At 47.7% G+C, this 7,764-nt stretch overlaps 1 protein-coding gene across 1 annotated transcript; it reads left to right on the top strand.

Annotated features, from left to right (window-relative positions):
* The first annotated feature begins 630 nt into the window (after window positions 1-630).
* Fabp5 (fatty acid binding protein 5) lies at window positions 631-4,645 on the top strand. The gene is made up of 4 exons (XM_051158278.1): window positions 631-798; window positions 3,255-3,427; window positions 3,797-3,898; window positions 4,413-4,645. The coding sequence occupies exons 1-4, from the start codon at window positions 720-722 to the stop codon at window positions 4,464-4,466; spliced, it is 408 nt and encodes a 135-aa protein (XP_051014235.1). The 5' UTR covers window positions 631-719; the 3' UTR covers window positions 4,467-4,645.
* The last annotated feature ends 3,119 nt before the right edge of the window (window positions 4,646-7,764 follow it).

The raw sequence follows: 7,764 nt of genomic DNA, 5'->3' as shown, positions 1-7,764 counted from the left end.
TTGCTAGTTTGGTGGAGAAAACGAATTTCCAGAGCCATCCTCACCTCACCCAGCAGGTGCTGCTAAGACTGTATAACGCAACTCAGGCAGATAACCGAAAAGGAGGCCACGCATCTCCCACAGCTACTGCCAGCTGGGACTAGCTTGGCCTGTTGAGGAGGCGGGAGGGTGGGGTCAGCAGGTTCTTTCATGAGGGAGTAGGATGTAGGTTTGTCAAGGTTAAAGTGATTGCAGTTTATCAATTAACTCGTTAATCAGCCAATCAATTCCCCTAGCGCCAGAAGATGGCTAATTAGTTTCTCCCTAGTACTTAGCAAAAGCAAGGGTGGCGGCAAGGCCGTGGGACCACCGCGCGCAGGCCAGGTCCAGGCTGTCCCTGAGGGGTTCCTGGGAGCGAGGGATTGTGCCAAAGCTGTCACGGGGGAGGCAGAGGGCGCGCCAGGCGAGTCGCAGCATGCAGGAGCTGCGGGAGACGTGCGGCCTCCTAGTCTGGTGCAGCAAGGGTGGCACCTACAGACCCCGAGCGCAGCCCGGGGGCGCACGAGGCCGGGCGTGGTGAGGGGCGGAGCCCGGGTGAGGCTCGCCTCCTATTGGCTGTCCCGCACCTCCCCACACCGTGGCGATATAAGCCGCGCTGGCGCCGGGAGCCGCATAGCGCCCCCGCCATCGTGTCTCCTTGCTCCGCTAGTGCCTGCCCGCCGTCCGCCTGCCCTCCCGCCATGGCCAGCGTTAAGGAACTCGAGGGGAAGTGGCGCCTGACGGAAAGCCAAGGCTTTGAGGAATACATGAAGGAGTTAGGTAAGAATGTACTGCCGAAACCCTGGGCCACCATCCGAATGCTGGCATCCCTTGTGGGGGTGTGTTGGTTCCTTTCCACCACGCGGCCCGGAGTGCTGCGCTGAGCACCATGCGGCCGTTAGGATGGAATGGTCGCCTTCCCCGCCGGCTCCAGACTTGGTGGGCCGCCCCATCCCTCTCGTTTTCTACTTCTTGCGCACGAGGCAGCCCCTCGTGGCTCCCGGTCCTGCAGGGGCGCTTGCCAGCGGTGCTGCTGTAGACCTCCTACATACAACCCCCCTTCCCCCAGTTTTCCCTTACTGTTATTTCCACTCATCTTCTTAGCCTCACCTGGTGCCACACCATCCTGCCCCACCACCCGGTGCCGTCGTGGCAGCACTCACTCCCCTTTCCCACCTTGCCACATCTTTTGTTCCTCTAGGGCGCGAGCCCCTTCCCGCGTCTCCGTAGGGACACCGTGTGGTAGGGCGTGGTTTTTGCCGAAGCGCTCTAGAGGCGTTGGATGAGGATGCTGCTTAGATCTCTTTCTCCGCAGCATCTCTCAGGTCTTCTCCTCCGCTCTGCCTAGGCGTGGCGCCCGCGCCGCTGTTCCAGACACAGCAGTGGGCAGCCGGTGGCCTATGGGCGAAGCGCGGAGACGTCCGTTGTGAGTGGTTATAGCCCTTCAAACGTTTCTGTTCTGTCCCTTGAGACTGGAGGGTGAGGAGTGAGAAGATGTGGGCTTAGCTGGAAAACCATAATCAGAAACTGCTGGTCTGTGCTTGCTTAACTGCTGCTACAAGATGGGTGTGGCCTTGCAGCAGGCACTTGCTGCTTAAAGCCTAACTAGAGAGTGAGCAAGGTTCAAATTCACTCTCACTGGAAATAGTGCTTCGTTTTCTGCTGCCACTTTTGCTTACTGTTAAGATTGGAATATGTTGGCAGACAGCAAAACGTACCTTTGCTAGGGTGGGATGGGGTTGGCTAAAATGCGATTCTCTCTGGAAAGATACTGCTGGGACTAGGAGGCAGATTTAGGGGCCACAGTCCCCAGTATCTCAATGACCCTGGGCATTAAGAGCCAACTTGCATTCTCTTAAATATCCTACACATGATGAGGTTAAGTCTGGCCCCTATAAATCATGCTTGTATGTATAATATTGTCAGAATGTCAACACATTAAAGGTTTTGTCTCTTTCCTTTTACACACGGGAAGATTCAATCACGAGAGTCTGAAAAGTGCCTTTGGTTGGCCTCACCCTTGACACGAGTGGGGGGGGATGGGGGGGAAGATGGGGGGTGGAGTGGGGGAGCGGCCAGCAGAGAGCACTGTTTGAAAGCAGCTAGGTGCTTAGGTTGAGTGGCTAGATCTCTGAATTCTAGAGTTAGAAAGGTTATCAGGCCTGACTCATAGAACCTGGGCAAAGTGAGAGGCAGCACTGCAGAAGGCTCCACGGGGACGTGGAAGCCTGGCCGAACATTGTGGTGAGTTATGCTGCTTGAGGCAGAGTCTCCTTCCTTGTGAAAATATCCCAGGTTCCTTATGAATGTTGACACCAAGGACAAGTACATAGGTTATAAACTAATGCACAACTCAGTAATGTGGAATTTCATACCTCTGTAACTATTGTAAATAAACTACACAAACTAAAAATCACCCAAATACTCAGATAGTGCAGTGTTTTCAGATAGCATAGTCAGGTCCCTAATACACAGCTCCACCATGGAAAATGGAAAATCTACATTGTTACACAGCTTTGAAGCGTTTGCTTTTTCCCAGGGTAGATTCCCACAGCCTCCCCCCCCCCCCCCGCCTCCCTGCAACACACATTTAACATCCCAGCTGTGCCACTCACCTAAAATACTGTGCTATTTGAATCCCTCTTTTTGGACTGTGTAGTCTGTTAACTGATTCTCGGGAGCCTGCTGTGTCATGCTGGCTGGGGAACACAGTGGCTGACATAATCCCGTGTATAGAATGACTGAACTAGGACATCAGCTTGTAACTTTATAAATACTTTATTTCACCACGTGCCAACTGATTTTTAATTTCCATTTTTGTTTGGGGAGCAAGGTCTCTATTGCAACTTAGGCTGACCTTGAATTCTTGATCCCCCTACCATCCCCTCCTGAATGCTGCCGTTGCATATTTGTGTCACCATGCCTGGGCCTATGTCATCTGCTTTAGGTAAGGCTAAGGAGTAAAAGTCTTACCTGACTTTCTGAGGGCAAATAGCTCAGTGGCAAAGAGCCGAGACTTAGAGCCATGTTGTAAGCGCTGTTTATCTCCCGCTCTATCACTTTGGTGCTTGCTCAGCTCTCGTCCTCAGTGGACCCCTGCCTCCAAGCTCAGGGTCACGCGTTATGTGTGCAACATGCTAGACGTATGCATGGCAGTGAGTGAGTGAGAATAGGCTGTGCAGGTGCAGCGACTGTGTAAGTTACAGCTGGTCTTTATGTCACTTCCGGTTCCGCAGGCGTAGGGCTGGCTCTCAGGAAGATGGGTGCCATGGCCAAGCCAGACTGCATCATTACCTGTGACGGCAACAACATCACTGTCAAAACCGAGAGCACCTTGAAGACGACACAGTTTTCCTGCGCCCTGGGGGAGAAGTTTGAAGAAACTACAGCAGATGGCAGAAAAACAGAGGTCAGCTACAACACACTGAGATGACAGAGGTTTCTAGGGTGACAGACGAGGCTGCATTAGTAACAGCTTTACTTACTGGCAGGAACGTAGTGTGAAAATTACTTCATGAAGTTGAACTTTGATAAATTAGTACAAGTCCCAGCACTGTAAAATGAAGACATCTTATAAACTTCTAGATTGAAAAGCACATAGTTAGATTGTGCATAAGATCAGTAAGGTAGATGAAGTGAAAGAGGAAACCTGTTGGGGTGGAGATGGGTGAGGGGAAGGCTGTAAAGTGCCTTTTGTTTGTTTGTTTTGTTTTGCTTTTACTTGTTTTTTTCTTTTTATTTATTTATTTAATTTTTATTTATTTATTTTTTTTTTCAGACGGTCTGCACCTTCAATGACGGTGCCCTGGTTCAGCACCAGAAGTGGGACGGCAAGGAGAGCACAATCACCAGAAGAGTGAAGGACGGGAAGCTGTTGGTGGTGAGTGCCGCACGGCTTGAGTCACGCTGGCATTTGGACTTGCAGCCACAGTCGCCTTAACTGTCCTTTGGCGCTGCTGTTTAACAAAAGGAGCAGATTTAGGAAGAAAATATTCAAAATAGCAAGATAAAAATGAGTGCGCTCGTTACTGAGGCAGCCCTTATGGGACAGGGAATTGATGTGATTCCCAGATGTAACCGGTGGCGTGACAGGCTACCAAGCAGCCCTCTTGATACATATATTTCTTTTCCATTTATCTAAACTAAGGGATATCTACCCAAACCATGAGTAACTTAGAGATCATATTCAGTGTTCTAGGCTTCAGGATAGCAAATAAACATATAAACAAAGCAGTGTGTCCCAGCTCTTCTCAAGGCCAGAAATCCTAAAATGGCTTTTCTCCATCTTTGGCAAGGTCTGTTACAGGACTTTACAGGATTCTGGCCGTAACGTGTTATTACTTTCTGTGCTCTGGAATGTTCCGTAAGGCTGACTGTAACTTTTCTCCTTTTAGGAATGTGTCATGAACAATGTCACCTGTACTCGGGTCTATGAAAAAGTGGCATAAGGATTCCCTCATCCCCCTGGACAGGAGTGAGCTGCGAGAGTGAGCATGCTCAGTTCAATGAGCAGGTCATAAGTAGCTGCGCTGCTTCTTTTCTTTGGTTTTTATTTTTCATGATTATGTTCAATTATCTTTATCACAGACACGTTACATGATACCCAAGTCACAGTGTTTAGTTGCCTAGGATCCTTCCTTTCTTAGTAAATAAATATGAATGTGCTAATACAATGTGTGTGTTCTTCACGGTACTGGAAATTGGTGGTACATTGCAACAATTAGGAATTGAAAAGCTCTTGGGTATTTTTTTTTTAGGGTCCCCATTGCTGATATAGCCTAGCAGGTTGTAGGCTTGGCCAGTTACTGTTGCAGTGAATACATGCTCAATCATTTTAATTTTGCCCTATATTGTCTTAACTTGGTGTCAACTCAAGAATCTGAGGCTCTTCTTATTGAAAGATAGCTACCTGAAGTTTGTAATATAAAGGAAGATCCATGCTCATAAATAGCATGACTATAAAAATCATAAACTTAGTGTACTGAGGACCTGTCGTGCATTGAGAACTGCTCTGGGTTGAGAAAATCTGAGCACTGGACAGGAACACTCCCAGCTTTTGAATGTGATCAAAACATACAGATGCCCTGCAATCCTCAGGTCTCTCTGTGTGTGTACGTGATGTCCTGTTTAAAGAGTTGAGTTTTACTGGCGCTTTCTCAGAAAACTGGGAATAGGGCTACGTCTTAAGACCCAGCTATTCCACTCCTTGGAATAGACCCAAAAAATGCTCCACCACACAACAAGGACATATGCTCAACCATGTTCGTAGCGGCCTTATTCATAGTAACCAGAACCTGGAAACAACCTAAAGGTCCCTCAGTTGAAGACTGGATAAAGAAACTGTGGTACATTTACGCTATGGAATACTACTCAGCTATTAAAAACAAGGAAATCATGAATTTTGCAGGCAAATGTATGGAACTAGAAACAATTATACTGAGTGAGTTAACCCAAACACAGAAAGACTCACATGGTATATACTCACTTATAATTGAACACTACCCCCAAAGGGATGTCCTATGAAAGTCTTCACTTACCAGGAGATTGGGATAGATGGGGGACTTCCTATTGTGACTTTAGGTGAGAGAAGCATGGGAGAATGGGGAAATTGAAGGATCCAGAGGGTCCTAGAAACCTACAAGAACATCATGACAGATCTGGGCCCAGGGGTTCTGCTCAAACTACTGTACCAACCAAGGACAATACATGCAGTAAACCTAGAACCCCTACCCAGATCTAGCCAATGGACAGGACATTCTCCACAGTTGTGTGGAGAGCAGGGAATGACTCTGACATGAACTCTGGTGCCCCATATTTGACCACTTCCCCTTGGTGGGGAGGTCTGGTGTCACTCAGAGAAAGGATAAGCAGGCTACCAGAATGAGACTTCATAGGCTGTGACCATTATGGTGGGGGAGGAGGTCCCCTTCTGTCACAGACCTAAGGGAGGGGAATAGGATGAAAGAGGGAGGGAGGGAGGAATGGGAGGATACAAGTAAAGGGATAACAATTGAGATGTAACCTGAATAAATTAATTTTTAAAAGTTGAGTTTTAACGAGGCCCTCTTGCATTTCTCAGTCTCAAATATAAATACCCACAATCCACATTTGAGAAATAGGTTATAGGTAAAAAAAAATCTTTGTGTACACATTCCCTAGACCAACATCAGAGGGGCTGACACTGATATCTGCATTCTGCAAATAAGAGAACGGGTGTTTGCCTAGCTAACTTATCCAAGGACACAGGATGTAGAGCTTAGTTGCAAAACTCACTTTGCCATGTCCACTTGATGTATTTGGACATTCTCAGCCTGTCCTCTTCCGGGATTGTACAGCGACCTTGAGTCTAAAGTCCCTCAGTAAACACACTTTTCTGTGACCACCTTCCACAAGCTGGCTCCTCAGAGATGACCTAAAGCTAGTCAGTCCTGTAACCCCAGCGCTCGAGCAGCTGGATGGTGAGTTTCAGGTTAGCCTGGGCTACATAACAGAACCCTGTCTCAAAAAGAGAATTACTTGAAGCTAGTTGGCAGTGAAAAATATGTCTGGGTCACCCTAGCCCCACGCTGGCCTGTGTGTACCCATAAGGCAGAGGTGTTTACTGGGCACCAGAAGTGTGGTAAGTCAGGAGCTGTACATAATGGGATTTCATTGACATGAAAACTAGACTATCAATGCTTTTTTTGGGAGTGGGTGAGAGGAACTCACCAGGGAACCTGCGATCTTCTGAATACTTGGATTACAGTGTGCCACCACACCCAGCTCACATGCATTGGTTTTTGATTGGATAATGCTTTGTACAATGTATCTTTTTTAGGGGGCCTCCATGCCTGCATTCCCCCATTTTCTATTTTCTCCTGACTGGACATTTGACATTCTCCCTGACCCAAATGCTGGACTAAGCCCTTGAAGCGTTTGTGATTCTCAAAAGCAGCTCAACTGAGGTGTGGGGGCAGCTTTTCAGAGTTAGGGATGAGCAAATTGAGGTTCAGAGCCCAGGACGTGTCATCAAACTTTGTAAGCAAGTGCAAGGTCGAGAGTGGGTTCATCTCACACAGACTGCCACCAACCCCATGGTTTAGCACCCATATTGATGTTCCCAACTGTAGTTTCACCCCAGACCCATGTTCTTATGTGGCAGAACAGTTGGCATTTACGGTGAGGGGTTTTAGATTATGGGAAGAGTCTCAGGACTCTTAGCTCAAGGCACAGCTACAAAATGCCCAAGGCACCTACCAATGTATCCCAAGCACTCTATATGTTCTTAAATGCCCTCTAAGGTTTTATATACCAAGATCAAGACCACAGGGAGAACAAATGTACCCCAATGTTAGGACACCTCCAATCTGATTCTCCATCAGCTGGGAAACCAAGAAACAGACGGTCATTGATGGCTCTGCTTCCTTTTAAGTAACAGCACTCACTGTACTAGGCTTAGTGCTAGAACACGGGGGCTCTTAGGAGATGCACTTCTACCCCAAGACCATTCGAATTCTTTGTTACCTTCAATGCTTCATTGGCGGAAAGTGAATAAACGATGCCTCCTTTCCACACTAGTCTAGCATTTCAAGTAAGCGCTTGCAATCCTGCTCTTTTCTTTCCCTTCGCAATCTTGTGACTTAGGGCAAATGACTTAACTCCTGTGAATGTTAGTTACATTCCACACCTGAGGAGGAAGCACTTCCTGGTGCATGGAACATTCCTATACATTAACTCACAATGTGTATAAAGCTATTAGCACAGGGT

The sequence above is a fragment of the Acomys russatus genome, chromosome 2, assembly GCF_903995435.1.
Source record: "Acomys russatus chromosome 2, mAcoRus1.1, whole genome shotgun sequence".
In the NCBI taxonomy this organism is placed as follows: domain Eukaryota; kingdom Metazoa; phylum Chordata; class Mammalia; order Rodentia; family Muridae; genus Acomys; species Acomys russatus.
This window is presented reverse-complemented; position numbering and strand designations above follow the sequence as displayed.